Here is a 26,413-nt window from a genome sequence, read left to right on the forward strand (position 1 = left end):
ATTCTTCAGCTAATTACTTACTTAATGAAACACTGAATTAATCACCATGTTACCTACCCTCTAGGAAGTCCACCTTCTGAAGCCCTTCGTTTGAGACTTAATTTATGCATCTCAACCATTTCCTTTAGAGTCTCTGCTGAGTAAAGGCCAATGGGGTTGTTATACTGCCTTGCAGGGCTCAACTCGTGTTTAGGACTACTGCCATCAGTGAACACAGGGCTTAGTTTTGAACCTAGGTCACTCTTTGCAGGTGAAATGTCAGGTGTCACAGACAGAGAGGCCATGGAAGTTCTAACTGCAGTAGTCTTTAAGAAGGAAGAGCTATTTGAACAGCTGATCTCCTGCTTGCTGAGGTAGCCTGAAAACGTTCCATTGGTGGCTAATATACTACCCAAAGGCCCAGTCGCTGTGCTAGTTAGAGGACTGAAGATTGTTCTGTTGCCACTGACTTCCAAAGCAGGGTCCTGTAGTAGCAAACATGCAGGCCAAGAAAAGAAAAAAAGAGCAATCATAGAACACATGCAAAAAGAATATGTCTATATCTATCGCTTTCTGCATATATTCATACACTTGAGACAAATAGATTAGTGGCCAAGGTAGCCAGCCTTTCGATAAAACAGAACATTCAGTTGATCTTCTTTCAATAGGGTGGGACAACACACTCAAGCATTTTTTTTTAGTTGAAACATACAAGTTAAAATTTAATGTTATTAGCTGAAGATATAATTAGTTCTCATTTGATAGACTATATCTTCCATTCATTCCTATGATAATTAAGGAAATCTGAACTGTTTGAGGTCAGCCCCATTTGAGGCAATAATATACAAGTACAAAAATCTATGCTATTAGCTAGAAATGTAAGACCTAATGTTTCTGAAATCACAGCATTCAATTTCTCACAAACAGTCCTAAAATTAATGAAGTTCGTATACTGCATTGTTCTCATAGGCTCCAGGTCATGCTAATAAGGCCATGCAACATGGTTAGCAAGTAGGCTGAAAGAACTCAAGAAGGTGTATTAACCAACAGGTATAGTTTCTCTTTTATGCGTGTGCATAATTTCCATTTAAATGAATGGAAGTTAAACAGGCATAGAGCATGAAATTGCACCCTAGGAGTATAATTCCACATCTGTGATTTGGATGTTTTTTTCTAGCTAGGACACTATGGAATATTGTCTTTGTGAGGGTCTCAAGATGCCCTCCCAATATCAGACATATGCAAGAACTCCTGCTGGTGCCTCACATTAGAAGCACATCTTAACTTTCTAAAACCCACTCTAGAAAATAATAGGAAATTATGCGTTTTGTTAAATATAATGTCAATAAATGGTTTCCTACTAATGCTGCAAAGTACAGATTAAATAAGGTTAATACTGAAAACAGGAAATAATGACATTTTCAGTAACACATTCCACACAAAAAATAATCAGCAGATCATAAGAGAATTAGAACATAAACTATGAAAAGGACAATCTACCTCCTCTCCCTATTCCCTCCCACTCAAAAGTTTTAAGCTGGTGCTTGCTATGACCTAGATCAGCAGTTCTCAAACTGTGGGTCAGGACCACAAAGTGGGTCATGACCCTGGGGTTGCCAGGGCTGGCTTAGATGTGCTGGGGTTTGGGGCCAGAGCCAAAGCCCGAGATCCACCACCTGGGCCCGAAGCTAAAGCCTGAGCCCCACCACCTGGGGCTGAAGCTCAGGTTACAGGCTCCCTGAAGCCTGAGCCCCGCCACCTGGGTGGCAGGGCTCAGGTTACAGGCTCCCCGCTGGGGCTGAAGCCCTTGGGCTTCGGCTTTGGCCTCCCCACCCAGGGCGGTGGGACTTGGGCTTTGGCTTTGGCCACCCCACCCGGTGTGGCGAGGATTGGGCTTTGGCTCAGGCTTCGGTCCTCCCTCCTGGGGTCGTGTAGTAATTTTTGTTGTCAGAAGGGGATCGTGGTGCAATGAAGTTTGAGAACTCTAGATCACTGCCTTGTGCCCCTCAGTGCAAATTAACCCCAGGTGTAACTCCACATAAGTCAGTGGGAGTTGAGGGCAGCCCGCATTTCTCAGGACATACAGAGTACCTGACAGGATGGAATCTTTAGATCCAACTAAATTGCCTATATTTCCATCAAAGTAAATCATTGGCTCACTGTGGTGCATCATAACTAGGATATTGATTTTTGTATTTTCTTTAAGAAGTCTTTCTTTCTGCTAGAGGGAATGGCTGCAAGAAGATTAAAGATGAAGGATCTTACAGAGCAAGAGAAAGATGCTCTGTTTTAACTCTCATGAGCATTTTAAATTTATGTAGTCTCTTCGTTTTCTCCTTAATTTGAAATAAAAGACCATCTAGATCTTAAGAACATGGTTTTCCAATTTGTGTTTGGAAAACCTAATTCGTAAATCCACCACACCAGTGTTCAGCATGTCTTTGTCTTCATAATGCCCAACTTTTTGTGACCCGGTTTTGCTATTAAACCAAAGCTAGTTCCAATAAATCCATTCCCTTTCATCTTTTAGCCTGGTCAATACCGCAGCTCAATAGTTCAAACTCTCCTCTTGGAAGGTGTCTTTGTGAGACTTTTTTCTATGTTATGTTTTGGCAGCTCACTTGATAATGGAGTATCCAGGAGCAATCAGCATAATTATTATATATACTACCATAACACTTGGGAGCCCTAGGCATGGACCAGAACCCAACTGTGCTCGGCACACAGAACAAAAAGTGATTACAATCTTAAGTGCATGTACCTCTTGTAAAATGCTTCTACTATACTTAGATTGTAAGGAGAGTGGTCAGTTTGGATGAGCTATTGCCAGCAGGAGAGTGAGTTTGTGTGTGGGGGGGGGGGGTGAGAAGACCTGGATTTGTGCTGGAAATGGCCCACCTTGATTATCATGCACATTGTAGGGAGAGTGGTCACTTTGGATAAGCTATTACCAGCAGGAGAGTGAGTTTTTGTGTGTGGTTTTGGATGAATTGGGAATTTGTGGATTTCTTAGGGTATATGTGATATCAACTTGCAATTTATCCCAGAAGCTTAGAGTCCTGACTTACAGCTAGTTTACACTGACCCTGATTCAGTGCTGTAGAGGGGGCACATTTTCCCCACCCCTGTGCATGTGGACACATAGAAGCCATAATTAATAACCACATTCTTGGAAGCATAAGATTGGAATGCCTGTCTGTGTTCCTGTCAGGACTCACATCCCAGGGGAGCGTATCTAAAAAGGGATGTACCTCATGCAGCAGCAAAGGCAAGAACACTGCTCCAGACTGGAGTTCAAGGCTAAACCTTTCAAAGGTCTTGAAGGAGCTGCTACTCAGCGTAAGTCCCTCAGTGACCCCTGGGGGCACTGTGCCCCATACCTATAATGGCTTGCAGGATCATATTTAGACATCCCAAATGTGCAACCCCACTGACTTCTATGGGGTTGCAGAGGGTGTAAGCCTGAGCAGAGTTTGGCCTTCAAAGTGAAATTTATAGAGTGGGTAACAATGTCACTGTCAATGAATATTAGTTACTCGCACAGGGTCTAATTATCCACTGTTATGCTGGCTTTCTGGTGTGACGCCATTGAAGCTATGGAAAATTATTATCTTAATAGCATATTTCAAACTACTGCTTTTTACATATTTTGTCCATTTTTTCTGAATGTATTTGTAATTAATCACACACTTCGGTCATTATGTTCTGACCTCAAAAAAAGTCTGCAAATAACCACTGGTAATTGCCTTTTACAGGTTTCCAAGTATCATTAAACAAATAAAAAACAGGATTTTCACCTAATATATATATATTTTTAAAGAGGGACAAATGCACAATCCTTTCTCAAATAATGAGTTACCAATTACATAGATGCTCTCCTTCTGAAAGCTGTACATCCTGGCAGGATGGAAAAATCAAGGTAAAACAAGTACAACAACAATAACAACAGAAGGAACAGACAGCATCTGATGGAGCTAGATCTGTAGGCTAACTAGAAAAAAACATTTTAGAATCAATGAAAATTTAATGTAGGACTCCTTCCCCTCACCTCTGATATAGGGAAGGGTACTGTGGGGGAAAAATATTAGGTGCTGGTAGCATGAGCTCTAGAAGAAAGCAACATTTTTAATCAATAAAAAGTAACCTAATAATATTTGGCAAAACTGTAGATTAAATAAAGGGAAGGTTATCGGAAAGGAAATATTTGTGGGTAAGGGGACAGAAAATGAAGGCTGGTGGGGTTGCCATCCTTTAGCTTTGGGGGGAATTTTGGTTACATTCCTCAAATATTTTCTAGCTAGGTTTCTTAACTGCATATTGGTATTGATTTATTGTAATAGCTCATTTTTGGCATAGGAAAACAGAACTATGTCTTACAATTTACACTGGAAATCTGGGGGCCATGTTAGCATTTGATGTTTTTAAAGTTAAGACTGTGGGAATTTTTGGAGACAAGGGGCAATTCGTGGGATAAAGCGGAAAGATGGGGATATGGACTTTCAGCATCAGTATAAATTTCCTAAAAGAACCATTTTCCACTGATCAGCTTATTTGGCTGTTTCCTCTCATGATTGATAAAGTACCTGTTACTTGGTTCATTCATAAGAGTATATTTTAGATTAAATTATTGTTCTGTTTGTTTCAATCTCGTGGCAAGAACATACCAGTGAAGGAAAAATGTATTGCACTTCTGAAATCTGAATGTCAGACTTTTAATAATGAACATCTTTTAGCACTATATCTAATGAAATTATAAGTACTCAGCAGTGACTAACATTTCCTTGTTCCCTATCTTCCCCCCATTCCACCTCATCAAATTATCCCTCTGGCTGGAAAAATGAACTAACATTTTCATCTATAAAAGTCTGATGCTACCTTTCTGTTGACCAGAAGAGGAGGCTCTAACACTGGGCATTGGCTTCCTCTCTAGAGAAAGGTTTCAGAGGAACAGCCGTGTTAGTCTGTATTCGCAAAAAGAAAAGGAGTACTTGTGGCACCTTAGAGACTAACCAATTTATTTGAGCATGAGCTTTTGTGAGCTACAGCTCACTTCATCAGATGAAGTGAGCTGTAGCTCACGAAAGCTCATGCTCAAATAAATTGGTTAGTCTCTAAGGTGCCACAAGTACTCCTTTTCTCTAGAGAAAGATCCTGTCACCTTGCTGAGATCCCTTGCTACGTGGAGAAGTCAGGCAGCTGGATTCTAATTTCCCAGTGTAACGGTGAGATAACACACATCAGTGGATGAGCTTAAACATGATTATATAGAGGAGAACACGGAACATTTGGGGGTAAAAGGAGTTTATTATGAAGCATTAGCTGAGCCCATTCTTTGTTCTTAGTAAAACATTTTTTTTTTTTTACTTTCTAATATTCGTCTAACTTCTCTAAGGACAGAACACTTCCCTTCACCTATGGGACAGGAAGGGAACCTCAACATGGGCACCGCTGGCTTCTAGAGTGGGAGATACCAAAACAGTATGCCAATTTGTCAACTTGCTCCACCTTCATTCTCACCCCAAAGAAGTCTCTTTATGGGCACTGTGTGGGGTTAGGTATGTGGGAGTGGGGAGGGATGGACCAGGATGAACAAGAGCTGACTGAATGAACATTAACTTGCATGGATTCATTCCATGGTGTGAACTTTGCTCTAGTACAAAGGTGGGACTCAAGGGGCATCTGGGTAGGGTGACCCACAACAGGGCACTGTGTTAATGCACTATTGAGACTGCACTGTTAAGCACTCAAGTTAGGAAGTATGATAGGTAATGTCAACTCTGACCTTACTATGCTCTGGGATACAGTCTTTAATTAGAATATTATACCAATTCTTTGCACGTCTACAGGAATGATTTCCGTTTTTAGAAACATGAATTAATTAATTTAGCCTTACAACACCCATATTAAGAAACTAGTTGTTACTATCACCACTTCACAGACAGATGAACTGAGGCACAGAGAAATTAAGTGACTTGTCCAAAGTCACACAAGCAGTCTGTGGCACAGTCAGGAATAGAAGACAGATCTCCTGTTCTGTGCCTTATTCAACAAGACCATCATTCCTCCAACTATGATTGCTGGTTATTTTAGATACATGTTTATAGTGTTGTAGAATACACTATTCATAAACACAAGGAGGCTCAGATTCTGACTGGGACTCTTTGAGAGCTACAGTAATAGACATATTAATTAATAATTTTATAGTGTCTTATTTCATAAATAGTACAGAATGTGATCATATAGATAAACACTATATCATAATGCCTATATGCAAAAGGACAGAGTTAAGGCTATGTGTTGACCCTTATATTTCATATTTCTTTACTTGTAGATGCTTAACTATGAACCCTAATGTTGCATGAACAAAGAGCATTTATGAACCTTTAGTTCAATTCTCTGGAAGACTCCCCATCTCTCTTTCCTCCATTTTGAATGACTTCTAATCACAGATGTTCTCAGTCTTGGATATATCATTCTATTCTTTCAATATTTCATGCCTAGAGCTGCGCAAACAGCTTCATTGAACTCTCAAATGATTAATCTTGTTTTGAATTGTTTGGTAAGCAAAAAGTGTAAACTGTGATCCAATCAAACCTTTGTTCCCTTCAGCAGCCACGGAGCCCAGTTGATCTCACGTATCACACAACATTCACACAAAAAGCATCAGCTCAAAACACAGATTAGCTGAAGAAAATGAGGAGACAGTGGGCTTCACTGGGGATGCGGGAGCATTCCTATCAAACTGAAAAAAAACATGTTGAGTGTGTCTTTCAATAGGCTGAAGTTGCACCTAATATGAGTTCTTATACTAAAATATAATCAGCTGCTGACAGAAGTTGAAAAGAAATACATGCTTGCAAATGAGCAGAAATTACAACTGGGTCAGCAGAAATAACATGTATGGTTTATATCAGCCACTGAACTTGTCTGCGCATGCAAGAGTTCTTAGCTGCATGCATTATCCCTGACCCAGAAAGACTACCCTTACAGATGAGAGAACAGCTTGGCAATGACGGTTTTATAATGTAGCCACTTGCTCTCTGGGAGCTGAAATGAAATCAAACTAATTTCATATGGGCCACTGCAGTAGCCATCAGATTCTAACACTACCCACCTTAACTGGAGCTAGAGACCTAGCTCTGTGTCCCATTGACAGTCTCCCAAACCAGCCAGTCCCCCAGTGCTAAGGCTATTCTAAGATGGTTTTTAAAAAGTAACAAACTAACTTTATTTTAACAATATATTTACTTTAACATACCTGACCTCAACATACATGGAATCCTAGTTTACATCAGTAAGATTTTTTATACCATATTTGAGATCTCTGCTTTAGTGATTCAAGACATTCATGCTCCCACCATAATTCCCTCCCAATACATGCTTAAAGAGGACTCATTTCAGCTACTGAACTCATTGACCATTTCCCTCTGCATGAACCACACGTGATCTGGCATGCATCTACTGCAGTCCTCCTAGCCCAACATGAGAGAGACTGAACTCCCTCACAACCTCTGGATATACATCTGACCCCCAGTCACCTTGCTCTAAGACATGCATCATCATTCCCATCCCAACTGTCCAAGTCTCCCAGAATCCCTGAACAAGCACCCTAAGCTGACCTCCAACTGCCACTTTCTTTCCAGTATCACCTTGGACAAATACCATGACCCACCTCTGAGGTGTAAAACTCTCTCAGTCCTGCCAGAAATACTACCCCAACAACATTTCCACTCCTAGCTGCCACTAACCATACACCATACTCCCAGACAAGAGATCTAGCCAACTTGACCCACAGCTCTGAGAAATCTCCAGCACACTTGGAAATGGGATAGGACCCACATCCCAGCTCTTTGAAAAACCCCTAGCAAACACCAGAAATAATTCTACATCCAACCTACTCCCTTACCTATAGAATGTTCAGTTTTAAGGTGACATGTACCTAGAAACTAAATGTCTGTGCTTTGGCAATCTCAGACCATTAATTCCCATAACACTCTGAAGGGCTAAAACAGAAAATACAAGTTGAACTGACACTCCAGCAACTATATTAAAGATATCTTTATGACTTTTTTTAAACCAACAATATTTTAAAGAATTGATAATATGTATTTAACCTTCCCCCTCCCCTTCTTACATATTTACCAGATAGAAACACCTTTGGTAAGATAAGTGACTACTTAGGAGGTTTTTAAATTGACATTTGCCAGACATGGAGTATAGTTAATTACTGAGTTATCAAAATGTGATCTCTTGAAACTACAGCTTGCCCGTTAATGAGCAAGCTCTGGAGCTGTGCAGGTCTGTCACATCCATGCAGATGCTCCTGGGAGTCAGTGTGTCACGTAGAAGCCTTGGAGAAGATCCAGTACATGAAGAGATGAACAGTTTACAAGGTCACTCAGGCTGCTTTGGAGGCTAAAAATTCTCTGACAATTTCCTTTCAGGGAAATACAGAACAAAACACTCCCTACTGGGCTGGCAAAGTGGGAGACAGTTCTAAACAAAAGAATGGAACATTCTTCTTTTCCATGAAAATTCATAGTGATATTCCGTATTTCCCCTCCAATAACCTTCTGTCCCACAGAATTACATTCTCACCTGGTGAGCCCCATAATATTCTAGTATGAGAAGAGGCAGACATTTCCATCATCTGTCTGGATGAAGTAAATGGACATACACTTTGACACCTCTTCCTTTCCCTCAGTGCCCTCTGTACTCTTCAGAAAAAAATATATAAAGGGGAACAGCTCCCTGCAGGATACATTTTAATATTTCTTCTTTCCCTGCCCAAATACCCATAAGGCACTGACTTGACTCAAAAATGGCCAAGCAGGTTCCTTTCAAATTTTCAGAAAATTAATAAATAAATAAAAAGCCAAACATTTCGCCCCAAGTGGATATCTTCTATGTTAGTTTCAACATGTCAGCAGCTGCTGCAGGGAAGACACAAATCTCCTGAGCTCAGAATTTGGAATGCACAGTATTTATAAGAAATGTTTGAAGTTGACATGTACACTCTGTTATTGATTTGGGATCTGAAATGGTTTGTCTTGTTTCTTATTTTATGTCATTGGGTGTTTATGTGTGAAATTAGTCCTCACAGTGTAGGTAGGATTGACAATAGGGACTGCACTTCCCTGTTTATCCAATCAATAGGAATACAGCCTGGGCAATGGTAGTCCAAATTTCCTCCACACTGCTCTGCCAATGCACTACATAGAATCATAGAAGTGTAGGACTTGGAAGGGACCTCAATAGGTCATCTAGTTCAGTGCCCTGCACTCAAGGCAGGACTAAATAATAACTAGACCATTCCTGACAGGTGTTTGTCTAACCCATTCTTAAAAACCTCCAGTGATGGAGATTCCACAACTTTGCTAGGCAATTTGTTCCCGTGCTTAACCACACTGACAGTTAGAAAGTTTTCCTAATGTCCAATTTAAACCTCACTTGCCACAATTTAAGCCCATTGTTTCTTGTCCTATCCTCAGAGATTAACTAGAACAATTTTTCACTCTCCTCCTTGTAACAACCTTTTATGTACTTGAAAACTGTTATCATGTCCCCTCTGCATATCAGACCTGGAGGAATAACCTCTCATATCTAGGGATAGGAAGATACACAATTGCAGCCATTCATAGTCTCTGGCCACCCTACAGAGACTGCAGACACAGTCTAACTAGACAGCATATGCATATGCTAGCGGTGGTGATGGTTTTTGGACATCTATATCCTAGGAGATGGACTTAGTCCATGAAACCTGAGCTATCCACTTTCCTCATCATTCACTGTTCGTCTTTACATTAAGTTATCCTCTATTTTTTGGTGTGACGTTTATTAACTGACCTGACAAGAAGGCACAGCTACCAATAAAGCTTGTAAAATGCCCTAATGTCATCTAGTCTAGCCAAGTCAACACATTGTCAGGTTTAGTCAATTTTTAGCTGAGCTGAGCCATATGATAATTGGGTTTTTCCTCAAGTGCTTTGGGAAATGACTCTATATTTTGGGAAGCTTTGATAGGCTCAGCTACCTATGCCTAGAAGAGAACAGAATTAAAAAAATCAGAAATGCTCCAGGTGCTCGGAGAGGATTAGACCGGATAATGATTTATGTTTATGTGATTTATGTTAGAGTCAAATAACAAGAAGCACTAAAGAGATAATGTGTTACATACCTTCTGATGGGGAATTACAGGCCTGGGAGAGTCAACTTTAGGTGTAGCTGTTGGAACTGGAGCTGGGCGTTTAGATCTGGGGATCAAAACATTCCAAAAAAAGATTAATAGTCAGAACAACCTCACCTCCTATTTTTTTAGATCCTTTCGAACACCTTTTATATCGCACTGAAAAATTATCCTTTATCCAGAGTGAAAGCCATATGTAGAAAGCCATATCTAGCCTCTTGTCAAACACCAACCTTCTGTCTCCATCAATAGGCAAGATCTTCCCTTCTGCTTTTAGGGTAGGATTGCCAATTTTGGTTAGAATCATAGAATATCAGGGTTGGAAGGGACGTCAGGAGGTCATCTAGTCCAACCCCCTGCTCAAAGCAGGACCAATCCCCAATTTTTGCCCCAGATCCCTAAATGGCCCCCTCAAGGATTGAACTCACAACCCTGGGTTTAGGAGGCCAATGCTCAAACCACTGAGCTATCCCTGGACATAAAAATTGATCTTTAATGAAAGTTTAATTCCTGGAGACTCCAGGACAATGTTGGAGGGTTGGCAACCCTACTTTAGAGAGATCTTGGAAATCTGAATTAAACTTATAATTTTTAGCAATGCTGACAGGCCAAAATATTCAAAAGTGTCATGAGAGATGATTTTGGGAAGCTTCAATTTTTGGGTGCCTAGACCTAGATATATGGAGCCTGATTGTCTCGGTGCTGAGCACCCACAATTCTAGTTGAAGTCAGCCTAAGCTGGAAGTGCTCAGCACTTCTGATAATCAGGTCCACTGTGTCTTAAGATGCACATTCTAAACTTGAGGCATCTCAAAATCATAGGACACTTTTGTAAATTTTGACCTTCAGCATTATGTACGTGAACAGATTTTTGTTACTGACAGTTTAAATTAATGTAGTGCTTCTTCATACAATGCACAGTCAACTCTTTGCCTGAACTTGCTGTGAAGGCCAAGACTATAACAAGGTTCAAAAAAGAACTAGATAAATTCTTGGAGGATAGGTCCATCAATGACTATTAGCCAAGATAGGCAAGGATGATGTCCCTAGCCTCTGTTTGCCAGAAGCTGGAAATGGGCGACAGGGGATGGATCACTTGATGATTACCTGTTCTGTTCATTCCCTCTAAAGCACATGGCATTGGCCACTTCGGAGGACAGGACACTGGGCTAGATGGACCATTTGTCTGACCCAGTATGGCTGTTCTTATGCCATATTACAAATCCTCCTCTCTTCCTCAGAGAGAGACTGTGGGCTTCATTTTGGACAGTGCACAGTTCACACAAGAATTAAGGACCATCACAACCACACCACCTTCTGCTCCATCTGCAAGACACACTTTTTTGACCTGCCTTCTCTAACATAAACATAGAGCACCGTACATTTAAAAACAAAGCCCTACCAAAATAAAACTCCGCACTGCACACACACACACACATTCTCCCCCTAAAGAGAGCATAGGAGAGAAAATGAACCACATTCAACAGATATTAATTATGCCACTTAATTAATTGCTGGAAGGTGTTCAGAAACTATGTAGAAAGGGGTGGTATAAGAACCTAGATAGGATAGAATAGAACAGCTCAGTGAAATCTTCTGCTCAATGAACAGTTGGTGGTCAAAAAATATAACAGAAAATTCTGGAGTGTGCCAAAGATGGAATAAAAAATAATACTGTACTGCCATTATATAGATCAGCATTATGTCCTCGCGTGGAGTACTATGTGCTCCCTTATCCACTGAGTATCTTATCTGGTGCCCATGTGTGAACTATGAATGTTCGTTTCAGACTTAGTGAGCAGTGCAAACATTTTATGTCAATTGCAGAGATACAGCAAGCAGCCATAAACCACACACACATCCCTTTGAGGCTCCTCTGGAAAACATGTGTACTGTAGCAAAGGGATTCACTGGTTAAACTGCGCCATCACTTTCACCATTTATTCTCTTTTAGTTGCCACCTTACCATAATGGATGTCATTAACATGCTCTATCATCTGTTCCACACATTACTGAAATGCTTCATTTGTCATTCATAATGCTGCCCAGCTGAGGCTTTTCTTTCACATTAACTTTGCACAAGCTTTCAAAGGCACCAGCACCACATTAAAATAAAAAAGGCATCTAGATAACTCTGCACTCAACAACTACAGCTCTGGCGTTTATCAAAGAACACAAAGACTTGCTGGATTTAGCATAGTTGGAGCTGGACAGGTGGGATAGAAGAGGTGAAGTCCCTCAATGTAAACGAAAACTCATGCATTCACAGAGGGCCATTGTCCTTCAGAGAATGTCTAAATTCAGAGGCACTTTCTTCCTCAAACCCCTCATTGGATAGTCAAGTCCTAGTAATTACGTTCATGACTTGTTCTATTTTTTAAAGTGAATAAATTGCCATTGTACACTTGTGTGTTGAAGATGTGGGGGAAATTATTGTTGACCTGACCCTATCCCATTCTGCATCAAGATCTATGCACTATATGCAACATAGGCAAGAGCGGTAACGCAAGAGGCCTACAGGCCTGCATCCTGTAAGACTTAGCTTAAGCTAAGAGCATTTGCGTATGCTGGGCTGTGGCATTTGACCCAGATAACGGACTAGGCCAACCTCTAGCTAGAAAAGAGCCAAAGGGCCTAAAGTCCCTAGCTGTCCATAATATGCACCCCCCCCAACCCTGCAAAAGTCCCTTGACAAAACGCTGCCATGAGCAAACCGCAGATCTTGATAATAACGAAGTGCATCAGCACAGTGCTAATCATGAAACTGTTTTATTTTATCTCCTTATAAGGCCTTATTAACAATGCTTGAGTGATAAAAAAATAAGGAAATGTATCATTTGGCTTGGATTTGAAAACCTATATAAGACTGGTATTATAGGGGCAGGACAGAGAGAGACTAGGGTGGCACCTGTGTGTGACCATCTCTATCTCCTTCTCCCGGCATGCTTGTATTCAATAAAAGACCTCAGGCTGTTTGAAAAAAACAGATGGTGTGACTCATTTTCCACAATAAAGTCTAAAGTCTACTCCATCAATGGCAACATTATTTTATTCATAGTATTTCTTCTTACTTGTTCTATCACAGAATCACACAGAAAGAATGGGTCACATGTTTACAGTTTTTCTCTCCATGAGATGCACTAAAAACATGAGTTCAGTAGCTCTGGATCATTTATCCTTTGCTTTCACTTCTGCCATCAGGTTCAAGTGGGGGCCACAGACAAATCATTGAGAGATCAGTGTAGAAGGTGAAAGACTAAGTTATATTTTTGAAAAAAGTCTTTTTGGATTCCCAGATCAGTCAGGGTGATGTCATCTGCACAAGGAGGGATGCCAGTTTTGGTTGGACGTGTTCCTGGAGGTTTCATCACATGACATTAATCTTTAATTATTGGAGACTCCAGGACAATCATGGAGGGTTGGCAACCCTATGCACAAGGCCCTCAAAAGGGATCTGGGCAGCACAGTTGGACAAGGTGGCCTCCACATCTCCTATGTATAATTCATCTTAAAACAAAATTCCTCCTCCCTTTCATTTATAAATCCTGAGATAAGGATCCCAGGTTTCCATTGCAACTGCCATTGATGACATTGCAAACAACTAACAGAAAAGCGTAGGTATTGCTGGAAAAATGAATGCATTAAGAAATACTTGATGTGAAAGAACAATCTTATTCCCATCACCTAACAGGTCTTGTCCATCTCTACTGTCAAATGACTCCTCCTTTGCTTTAGGTAAGTTTGGAGTCTGCTTCAACTAATGCAAGGTGAACATCTTGCACTTAAGGCTTATCTGGAAAGTGAGGGAGGAACTGAACTGAGAATATTTAAAACAATTTCTATATGTCTTATGGCTCCCACGGGAGTGACACCAAGAGTCACTCTCGCCACCCCCATATTATGCTTTGTTTGCACTTTTCCACCTTTGCTTCCTCCAGGCCCTGCATTGCAGAAACAATTCTTTCTTTATGAAGGGAGGTGAATGGGAATTTCCCGAATAGCCCACTGGTGCCATCCTTACACTGGACTAAGGAGTAACTAGAGTGACATGAGGTGTTCTCTCCAGTAACCATAAGTGAACAGCGCTTTTAGTCCTTGCTGGCTCACAGAATAAAATGCTGGCCTCAATAATCAAACATAAGTCTCTCATGCAGTGATACAGAACAATAACCATAGTGCCACTCAATGCTTTCAAATATAAATGCATTTGTAATTTTGAAGTCTATACTTACATTCCATTAAATATTTGGGATCCCAGGGGTATATTATTTGTTCATTACAGCTGTGCATGGGACAGAAGTCCAGTTTTGCAAATGACTGTGAGATTTTGAAATCTGGCTTTGTTCCAAAATTGGAGTGAAAACCAAAAATTCTGAAATTCTCCATGAAGGAAAATCCCCCAAACAAACTCTTTCAGGTCAACTGAAAAGATTCATGTTGACAAAATCATTTTGTTTCATTTTAGACTTTATTTGTTTGTTTTGTATTATAATTAAAGCTAGTTGAATAAGTTATTTTTTTAATTTGCTGGCAGTTGTGTAAAAACTACTGGTTTAGGCTGAACTGAATCTGAATGATTTTTTTTTTAAATTTTCAGTGAATTGAAAAAGTCAACAAAACATCAATTTTGGTCACACAAAATGTTTCATTCAACATGAGAGATTTTGCTTCTGAGCATTTTTAAAGACTAGATTCACAAAACAGCCAGAGAAGGAGCAGGAAGAGGTGGTTGACTTCCTTATAATCTTTAGCCCAATGGTTTGGGCAGTCACCTGTAAGCTGGGAGACCTAAATTCAAGTCCTGCCACCACATCCCAAGTGGGCCAAGGTTATAAGTGAGGCACCACCACCTGCTCTTGCTGCCATTTTGTGAATGGTGTCTTATCCCCTTGTAAATCTAACCCAAACAAGGATGGGGCTTTTTGGCTTAAACTACTCTGAAAATTTGTGTCAAATTCACAAATAGTTTTCCATTGACTGAAACTGCCTTTTTGGCAAATTAACTTCTTGTCCAAACATTTTTTGTCCAGCTCTAATTATAATACAAATTTTAAAAAAAATCTAAATTAAAAATTATTTCAAAATGAAAAATCAAAACATGACATTGTTGGAATTCCCCCCCCCCCCCAGTTGTCTTACCAAACCAAATTCAGGCAAAATCAACTCAACTTCACAAAATGTTTTGATTTGGCTGGAATGGCATATTCCAGAATACGGTTCCACCAAAGTTTCCCTGACCAGCTTTATTGCTTAATATGTTGCAAAGGAAGGAGGGAAATTTAAAAAAATTTATCTTTTTTTATATCTTATTTTTATGTTAAAAAAATGTTTATCTTTTGTCTAAAGTCTGTAACTGTGTGTGTAAATGTAAAGTCACACTCTTTTAACATAGAACCACCAACCGCTGGGGTAAAGTTTAGTGCACTGGATGTCAGCTGCTGCAGCTCAGCTACTAAACAGTATTAAATATTCACCTTCAAGACAATGCTGAAATCCATACTTTTATGAATAAAGGACTCCATGGGAACCAAATGTATTAACAAAAACTACCCACATAAGAACGGGTTGCAAGATAGGGCTATAATATGTCCATTTAATGTGTGTCCTTTGTAAGGGGAGGAAGATACTGTATATGCAGAGTGATGACAATCTAACAGCGAGTAGCTCTTTTCCATTACTATGTACCATGATCCCTGCTGACCTTTAAAAGGAAATGGTCCTTGTATATTTCATAATTTTGACAATGTTTGCATTGCTTTTTCTTTGTTAACCTTTTGGAAGGCTGAAATTGAAACGGGTTTTCTTACGGAAGGTTTTTTCCTTGACTTCACTGTGTGTGAGCACTATCTTATAAAGTGTTGGGGAATCTTTCAGCATAAGTAGGAGGTATTTATTATAACTTACATTTCCTTAGTGCTTGAGATATTAAGAGGATAGGCACTATAGAAATACTTCAGCTTAGAAAGCATTTTACAAATCACTGATACCGCACCACTGAAATGCAACCACTGGCAGGCTGCAAAATAGTGGAGGGAGCAGAACTGGACTTCTGACATTCTTTGCTTTGAAACAAACATATCAATGGCTTCATTTGTGAAAAAACAAGAGAAAGAAGAGGGACAGGTCAAATTTTAGGCCTGTTGATCCCTACTGTCCATTTTATAAATGTTAAAACCAATAATCGGTCAGTAGAGCCTTAAAGCGAACTAAGAGTTATATACTTACTGTGCCAAAAATAGAAACTTTGTCTTTTTTTAAAGATTTACTATAAAGTTTAAGTATTATGCTAGTGACACTATTGTCCAAGTTCTCAAGTACTGTATGGAGTTTTAGTTAAAAAAGCTCCACTGACTTTAAGAGGGATCATAAAGGCAAATCCTTCCATATCTCTTTGAATATTTCACAATAGATTATATATTATTTCATACATAAGTGAGGTAAATTTTGAGCTGGGCCAAGAGTACCAGTTTGTGGGTATCACCTATGCCTGCAATAAAAATACAAAACTCAAGACTTGCACTAACAATTTGCATCTGCAGCTCATTGTGAATGCAAACATTGGCATTTGGGTAGATAACTATTTGATTTGTAAATTATTTGTCTGTATTATGCTATATTTGGCTGGATTACAAATCAGGCAGTTATCCTTCTAAGTGTTAATGTTTGCACCCACATGATATATGGGCACAAATTTTTCATGCATAAACTGTGTCCGCAAAAGAGAGGCCAGCCAAATACAACTGTATAAAAATGGACTCATTTTGGAATGTCTTTTCTCTGTCTTATTTCAGAAACAAGAGGGAATGCTGGGGGATCCAAGAACATCCCGCATGATGGGAGGAGATGTTATGGGAAAAAGGTAAATGGGAAGCTGTAGGGAGCTTGGGAAAGCCTGAGAGGAGAGGAACTGCTGGGGTAAATGTGGGAGATTTTTGAGTGATGATATGGATCAGGAAATACTGAAGCAGCCTCCCCACTACTCTGCTCTTGTTCCCATTAGGCTTTCTATTCCTTTTCCCAAACAGCCCATTGCCTTGTGTGTCCCTCTTTAACTATTTCCCTCTCTTCTGCTACTTATGCATCCCTCATCCTCTCTTTTGTCTCTATCTTACTGCCCCCTTCTTTTGTTTGCCATCTCTATTCCTCCTATATGGCCTCATCTTTCTTGGCAGCCAGATCCTGGCGCAACCAACTGTAGCTGCTGCCTCTTCCTCCTCCTAGCTCCTGTGTGCTGGCTTGGATCAGCAGGCCTAGCAACAGGAGCTGAGGATGAGAGACAGCTTAACTACCTGAAATCCCTCCACCACAGCAACACCCAGTGGCCACAAGAAGAAACTGGAGGGGAATCTCTGCATGACAGCCCAGAAGGGCTGGGGGGAGACATGCAAAAGCTGACAAATGCCAAAGGGTATCATACAAGATACACTACACTTGGTATCCCTAGTCAAGAAGCTCCTGAAAGGCCTATCTTCCAGCTCCACGGTTTCCTTTCTTGCTCTCTTCTTATTCCTTTCTGTGCCCTATTTTATTCCCAAACTATTTCCAAACACTTCCTCTCCTTGCCTCCATTGGAAATGAAAGTAACTCCTGAAAAGACAGCCTCATCCCAGTAACATTTCCAACAGTTAAAAAATCATGTTCATTTTTTTCATTTTATAACTTTAGGGACAGATCCTCAACTGGTGTAAATTGGCATATGTGAACTGACTTCACTAAAGCTATGTGAACTTACACCAGTTCTACATCTAATTTTCCCAAAAGAATTACGTAGATCACATTAGGTCTGGGATGAGCTACCTTTAACATTCAATCACCAACTAGACTGTCACTTGATACATGTATTTATTTACTACAGTGTTACAAAACCTGGTGGCTTCACTATATTATCATACAAACCCCTTCTGCTTTGGTTCTCATTGCTTTGCTTTGCATCTAACCACCATGTTTTATCCAGTTCCTAAGCCAAAAGGATACGTCAACCATACATCAGTCCAGGTTTACTTGAAACATTGGCTTATGATTGGACATCTTCATGAATCTGATCTGAAGTTCAACTTTTAACTTAAATCCAAATTAGGAGAGTTTCATTGGGCTTCTGGTTTTATTACAGAAGTTTTACATGGCTTTTCTGATTACCTATGCTAATTTAATTTGAAGAGAGTGGTATTTAGAAATGAATTACATTTTAACTACATTAAAAATGTCTGTCTTTGGGAGTGGGAATAGGGAATCTTTCTTCCCTTTGCACCCTCCCACAAATAGACATTTCCTTACACCATTACTGATCAGAGGACAATGACATTTACCTCAATCCTTCCTTTAAAATACTGGCAGAAACATTAAGATGAATAAAACTCTGCTGCCTTCAGCACAATGCTGCAAGAATTTAGGGAGACATAAACATAAAATGGAGACTATTACTCTCGCAATGGGTAATGAACTAGCTAGGATGTATTTGAATGCTGTGCAGAACTCTGGTCACACTGCTATAGAAGAGGTTATCGTAGAAATTAAGGTGGGACAGCAAAGGGCAACCACAATAATATAAGCAGTCTAGGATCTCAGAGCCTGATCCTGCATGCCCTCCAAACACACAGTCTCCACTGAAATCTTTGGTAGCTCAGCGTACAGGGGGCTTGCAGAACTGGGCCCCAAATTATTAAAAAAGATTAGAGAAATTACTTCTACATTCATTATTTAGGATTATAAATGGATATTAAGAAGGAATCCAATTAAAGTATACAGGGTATGGAAAGATGTTCAGTTGGGGTAGTGCCGTATGCAACAACAATGGAACAAAAATTGTGAGCTATGGAAGGGTCACAGTTTAATGTAGGGGGAAAATATTAATCTCAGCCGTGCACCCCCACCCCCACCACAGTGATAACAGCTAATAGAAGGAGTAAGTTAAATCATAAGCCCTTTTTGTCAGGGTCATCTTTTTGCTCAGTGTTTGTACAGAGCCTAGAACAGGGTTTGTACAGGGTCCTAGTCTATACCGGGCACTACTGTAATACAAACAAATAAAGTGTGAAGAAACAGATGTAATAAGTAGGAGTGAGGATTTATAAGTATTTCAGAGAAATCATAGGGATGAGAAGCAGAAAGATCTCCCCAGTTTCCTAGTATAGAAAAATCCCCAGCAGGCACAGAACCAGTACAGCTGGCTCCTACACAGTTTCTCCTGAAAGTCCTGGCACAAGCGAGCAATTCCTGACTGGCAAATAGCCTCTTGGGGCCAAAGCCATCAGAGATAGATTATAGCAACCCCCATTCTGATCTAAAGTAAGCTGGGCCTGGCCTCCAGAATCATGGCGTTACAACCAAACCTTAAAAGCATCTAGCCTATTTCAAAAAGGTAACATAAGGCACAAGAAAATGTAAGATCCAACTGACAGCTTTCTATGCACACACAGAAGCTATAATGCTGCGGTTCCAAAGGAATTTCTAATCACTGGCTAACAAAGATGGAATCCATTTGTCCCTGTACCTCTGTTTGTATCTCATTAACTGCAGGAGCAGTGGTTAGGGTGCTCCCAGCATCTCAACAACAAATTGCATTCTTCAATATCCTGTGGCTTTTAACACATAATATTTATTTAGCTGGTTTCATTCTAATTTCTACTTGGAATGTGGACATTTCAATGTACTCTGGAGGCTTTTAGAGCATTTATCCTTGGTGTATGTGGGGCAAAAAAAGTTCACTAATGTGGATAATTATGTTATAGCTGCACTTCAGTTAATCCAGGGCCTTTGAATTCTTTCTCTGCTTCCAAAATAGAAAACATGTCAGAATGAGATCTTCATTCATTCCTTTCTTCATCAATTCTTCTAAATGTTCAAACAAGGGTAACTATTGTGTATTCCTCTGACAAAGCCAAACACAGACTGGTATTATTCTAACAAAAGAATAATTAACTATTTTCATGGTGAATTTTTAGTACTCTTGAAAGACAGAGATAAAGAGTGGCAGCTAAAGTCGTCATCATGAACACAGTCATTGTGTAAACGATGCACCTCCATCTTACTTTACAACACTCCCTCCTGTTCCAATCCTTAGCTGCTCTTTGCAGAGACTGCACTAACTTGAAACCAGCAGCCCACTTTTCACTCATGCTCTATTTCAACTTCTATCCCCACAGGTGCAATACTAATAATTATCTGTGCTGATTCTCCCAAACACTCAGCTGTCATGGATTTCAATGTGGGTGCAAGAGTGTAACTGACAATGAGATTTGGCTCATTGTCTATAACGCTTGCTGTATCCTACAAGTCAACCAGCTCTTGATCTAAACTACTATAGATGTCTGATACCTTATTTTTACATATTATTCACCTAGCTGGGTGGGAGGAATCTTACAGAGAGTTTTACTGAAATACCAGTTAAAAAACTGTGTCTGGATCAATACTCTCTGCCATTCTTCTTCTTTTTTAAACCAGTAGCATTTAACTCCATTTATTCCGGTTTATTATGCTGGCAAGTACCTAGGCTCCTATTTTCATTTAAATAATGCACCATTTCATCCCGCATACTGATTATGTTACTTTTTTTTTACTGGATCAGAAGTCAAATATATCATTCTGTAATTACTTTACACCATTCTGGAATTTTAAGAGAAACCTCATCTGATTCAAATGACACTGCACAGGTTTTGCTGAATAACTGAAAAAAAGCAGACAAGTATTTTCTCACCATTATTAAATATCCACTCCTGTTGTGGCTACGTTATCATCATTGGGGTGGACTGCAATAGGCTTCTCCTGTTAGTTAGCACCAGACGTGCAATTTGCACTTAACAGTCAATTTTGTGAGCTAATGAGTACCAATCAATGAGAAAAGGCTCAATCTTCAAAACATTGTGGCCATCTCATCTATAATAGCATTATAGGTAACATTAGCTTCCTTGCTTCAGAATGTAATCAATAACTATGTGTCTGAAAGATTATAAAACTGTCATGTTAATTGAGTATGTTGTGTCAGCCCATCAACTCAAATGAGATGTACCAGTAATCCCATCATGACCTTTTCATGCTGAATGCAATGCAATGCTGTGGAACAACTCACCTGCAGATTAACTTTAAACCCATCCAGGGAATATTCTTCACAATTTAATTTTACTTCTAAAATGACATTTTGAAAAAAAAAACCCAAAACAATCAAAAAGTGATGTGCACGCTGAGAACTGTTCTAATACCTAAGTGGGATCTTCTGTGCAATGAAGATTTCATTGCCCTTTAAAGCCATCACAGTTATCCATGATTTCCTGGCTCTTCTCTGAAACTAATAAGCACATGTTCTATGCAGTATAAGTAAATACCAGTCCATTCAGATAGTAACTGAATTAAATTGCGCATCTAAGGAAAATAAATATTCATTGCTGTGATCAGCGTTGACATTTTATTTATTTTTCCATGGAAAAAGTGTCCATTAATTTTAACTGATGAACTTCGCTATTCCAAAAAGGATAACACAAAACACTGCCTTGGCTATAATCTGCCACGTAACAATGAAATATGTTATCCTCTCAATGTGGTCTAGTTCAGAGACAGTTGGATGTATAATTGGATTGAATATTGGGGGAGGGGGGGAATCCAAGTGGGGAAAGGGCGTCTTTGCTGCTCGTGAGAAACTGGCAAGGTTCATGAAAATTCTTTATCTGTTAGCATAGTCTGGGGGCTAGATGTGCTCTTTGAGCTTTCAAAACAGCGCAACAGCAGACACTCAGAAGAAACTTGGTAGCACCACAGGCAAACAGCTCTCCAAAGCTCTAGAGTCAATTGTCAGTCTGTTCTCTAGCTAAGAAGAATAAAGTATACAGAGTGGACTGATTTATATTAAAGTGATTTTAATAAAATTTAATCATGATTTAAATCATTGATTTTAACTGTAATTTGCTTTTGTACTTTTTATTTTTTCCTAAAGCAAAGTTGGTAACTATTAATACATGTTGACTGCAACTTGTTGGGGTTCCCCTGAGACCTCTTATACTTGGTTACCCAAGAATTCAGTACAACCCCAGTCTTGTCACTCAGTTTCCTTTATCTGGCATACAGCAAAGTGCTGAATTGATCAGACCCAAGCCTAAGGGGTTAGCATACCACGTATCCAAAATTATACAGCAAACCTCTTTCTTTATAGACATTTACATTTAGTATACATTGCATGATACATTTTGCTCTGTCCATTCACAGTCCATGTACAATTTACTCTTAACCTCATCTTTACATTCATTACTTATCTTATCCATTGTTACCTTGCCCATTGTCAAAGGTTCTCTGGGTGTTCCCCCTTATCTTAGCTGTACAGACATTCTGTTTTCAGCCTGCTGATATATTTATCTCTCTAATCTTTCTCCCAAGAAATGAGGCCTCAGCCATGTCCAATTTCTCATGTCAAGCCAAGCCCGCATTCCACTGCTTTCCTTTTTCTTTTAATATTAGCATTTGTTTTATTTGCATCATATTTTTGTTTTTTATGCTTTGGTTTTTGAGTTAACTACTTTGGAACATATTCCCAAGACCACAGTAGTTGTAATTATTTGAACAGCTATTAATATTAGGCTAAAAGTATGAACCAGGTGGTGCAAGCTTACTTTATTTAGTATAGCCTACCAACGTGTAATTTACATTATAAGCTTGTTCTGCCTATAAAACATTCTTTAGTAATTTTAACTTTGCTTTTATTTTAGTGACATTATAAATATGGTACAAAATATGAATTTTTTTCTATTTATTACCACAGGAAATGTAGGTGTGAAACGGAACATAGGCAAATTAAAATAACATTCCCTAGATCCATACTAGAAGTGGTTCTCTTCAGCCACCACACAACTCTTGTTATTACTAGCATAGGAAGTTTTTATTTTACCAGAATTCCAGCATTTTAACCATACTGTGCAATTTGGAGAATGTTCCCCCAGAGTGAACTCACAAGCCAGCAACTTTGTCTGTAAGACATTACTCCTGCACATGTAAGTGTCCTCCAGCTGCCAACAGCAGATTTATTAAACTAAGGAAGTATTATCTGTAGTTAGTGAATTTAACAGATTTTTTCTGGTCATCATGTCTTTCAAGATTTTAGAACTAGTAGATCTCATCCTCTCAGATGTAGTGTTTATTCATAGATTGAAAGAGGAAAACAAGCTTTCTTGCTTTTTCAACTCTGGATTGGTTTCTTAAGTTGAATAAACTAGTCAGTGAATTGAACTAGTTGAATAAACTGAAATGAAGAAAATATTCTCCCTTCACCTGCAAAAGAGGCTCCATAACAGATCAATGGAAAATTCTTTCATACACAGTCTATATTTTCCTCAGTGTTTGATCAGTCCAGTTCTTAATTATTTCAGTGAAGTAATTCCACTGAGAGACCATCACATGGGAGATCTAATACCTATAACAGTTCACTCATTTCCCCCTCAATATTCAGCCAAAGTTTCCTTAATTTTATTAACTTGTTGATGGCCATAATTTTTGTGTTTAAATACAAGTTTCTACGGAACTCTGAGGTGGACAGCTCTAGAGAAGGCAACTTTTTCTTTTTTTAAAATATTTGTATTTAATTTTTCTTATGTATCATATACATTATATCTTCTATGGCATATTTCTATATAAAAACAAAATTATATTAATACCTAGGAGGATTTAAATAAAACTCTTAAGAACTACAATAGACTGTAAAGACTACAATGATCAATGTATCATTACAAGCGATATTCTATCAAATTTAGGATGAAATATGGGCATCATCACTTTATGAATGTCTATGAATATCTTATGAACTGGTAAGTAATATGTTCTGATAGGATACATGCCCATTCCAGTCTGACATTAAAGTTACAGATTCTTTCATCCAAAGATTCAGAGACCCTCTACATCCTTGCCAGAAACCTAAAGAACCTCCTATTTCCCCTTTCATTTAGGAACTATCATCTTGCTGGGCATGGATTACTGGAAGAGGCTCCCCTACCAGTGGCAGAGGATGCGCTGTGGTGTGACATGAGGTACTTCCCCACTTGCCATGTCTGAATTTACTGCAGCATTCTCAGTATGGGTAGCAAGGTCTTGGTTTTGGGAATCACACCCACATTCCAGAACAGTGCAATGATTCCAGGGATCCAGCTTCCTTAGTGTGAAGATTGTGGTGGGCAGTCAGAGGGCAGTGAGAACCAGGAAAAGATGAGGACAGAGTTCTGTCACTGATGAACATGTAGAACTCTGAGCTTCTATTTTTAATCCATGGATGGGCTCCCAAGAGGTGGGTTCTGATTGCTGAACAAATTTCTTGATGTTCAGGTTCAGTTCAATAGATTTAATATGTCAGATTAGAGTGGATTCATATTTCTGTTGATACAGCCCTGTCATTAATCTGTTTTGTTGAAGAAGAAGCACAGCCTACTTGAAGAATACAGGAGTGGAGGGCAGAAGCTCTCAAGTACGAACATCATTTTTGATAGTCACTCCCTCTGTGGCCTTGAGCAAACTAACATCTCTCACAGCAGAGCTGTGGCCTGCCTTCCAATACTTCTCCGTGAGAAATATGCCCTTGAACTAATCTGCCTCTGCTCTCCCCTCCTTAAATGGGGAGAATACTACTTACTTAACACCTCTATGAGAGAACTATGAGGATTAAAGTTTATGATGCACTAGGACAATGAGAAGTGCTAACTTTTATCATTACTTTTATTATTTTTGAATATATTTTTATTATATTGAATATATTCAAATTCATGTCCCAAAAAGGCTCTTCAACTTCAGGGCAGCCACAAAAATGGAATCCTGGCATGGACCAAAGCTTGGTTCCTGAGTGCGCCTTGCCATATGACTAGCTAAAGGTGAACCTGCTGGAATTATGTTATCTCTAACATAATTTTTTTTCTATTAAAACCTCATAATCAGGTATACAGCAGAATCAGCTCACTGATCTGAAGGGCTTATAGGCCTTTCATGTACTTTCCACAGACTCTTAAAGACAGAACGAATGAATTTTTTTTCCAGATCTCTTAATATTCCATTACAATACACAGATGCCAGTGTGGGATGATAAACTATGGGATAGCAGAGGAGACTTTCATGGCTTACACAAGAAAAAAACTGTGAGAAGTATTAGCTCTGTGGTTGTAAACAATTCATTCTTCAAGTAGGGAAAAGCAATTTACCAGATTCTGTAGATAAACTGTATATTCAGTTGCTTGGCCACACTTTGGTTCATTATGAAATATATTCAAGAGACCAAATAACCAATGTCAGTCAGGGTTATTGTGATAAGCTAATAATGATATTAGTACAGAAGAAAGGTTCTATATGATAGAAGCAGTCTCGTGCAGCGTTTATATACTCACACATTTAAGCTGGTGTTATTTATATAATGATTTTACAGGTTACACGTCTCTTTACACATCACTAAAATCCAACTCATCAGTTTGTCCCAGTTCCCTAGCTTGTTGTTCTGTTCCTTCCTTAACTCTTTTTTAGATACTAACATTCCAGGGACTGGTCCATGGCGGTATTTCCCAGCTTATACTAAGACATAGAACAATCATATGTCTTGTCCTCTTCCTTTGGGACATTCCAGCACAGGCCTGTGAGAGTAACTCCCTTTCTATTGCTACAGTAAAATAGTCATCTGTCTGGATCTTGACAGCTTCCCTATTTGCTCAAGCAAAAACTTCAGTGAATGCCAGAGGTTATCGGATACTTAGCTGAAGTGCGCAGGGTTATATAAAAATCAGAGGCCAGTTTAGACTATATCAGTGCTATAATATTTGTGCTTAATGCATACTAATATATGTGGTGTGCCAGCATATATTAGTCAAGACCCTCACTGTCAAAAATGTGTACGTTATTTCCAGTCTGAATCTGTCTAGATTCAATTTAACAGCTGGTCACAGCACTGGAAAATGGAGCATGCATCAGTATGTACACTGCAATGAAACTGTTTTATCACCTTTGCTCAACTCCAGCAACACTTGTTGGAGATCAGGAGGCGGACATTTTACGAAGTGTTCTGAGAACTTGTGTGAGCAGAATAAGGTGCTCTCATGTTACTGCACTTTCCAGAACTAAACCTGAGCATTTGGTGAATCCTTCCCAAAGACAGTGACCTGATTCCTTGTGAGAAGACCCAAGTCCTTGTTTAGCGCTTAGATAGATAATACTGCACTTTCATGCAATGCATTTATTGGGAGTTGGAAAAGAAACCAATTTGTATTGAATGTAAATAGATTTTTCCCATGTTTATGTTTTTCATCT

At 39.3% G+C, this 26,413-nt stretch overlaps 1 protein-coding gene across 15 annotated transcripts in view; it reads right to left on the reverse strand.

Moving 5' to 3' along the window:
* The window catches only part of LDB3 (LIM domain binding 3), a 191,855-nt gene that overhangs the window by 97,893 nt on the left and 67,549 nt on the right, over positions 1–26,413 (reverse strand). For 10 of the 15 annotated variants that reach the window (XM_048856758.2, XM_048856767.2, XM_048856762.2 and 7 more), the window contains exons 4-5: positions 10,157–10,232; positions 58–464 (exon numbers count right to left, since the gene is read on the reverse strand). In XM_048856758.2, coding sequence (XP_048712715.1) covers positions 58–464; positions 10,157–10,232 — 483 coding nt within the window. The remainder of the gene's footprint in view (positions 1–57; positions 465–10,156; positions 10,233–26,413) is intronic. The other 5 variants (XM_048856769.2, XM_048856770.2, XM_048856768.2 and 2 more) reach the window with 1 other exon arrangement.

This window comes from Caretta caretta, chromosome 7 (genome assembly GCF_965140235.1).
Source record: "Caretta caretta isolate rCarCar2 chromosome 7, rCarCar1.hap1, whole genome shotgun sequence".
Lineage (NCBI taxonomy): Eukaryota > Metazoa > Chordata > Testudines > Cheloniidae > Caretta > Caretta caretta.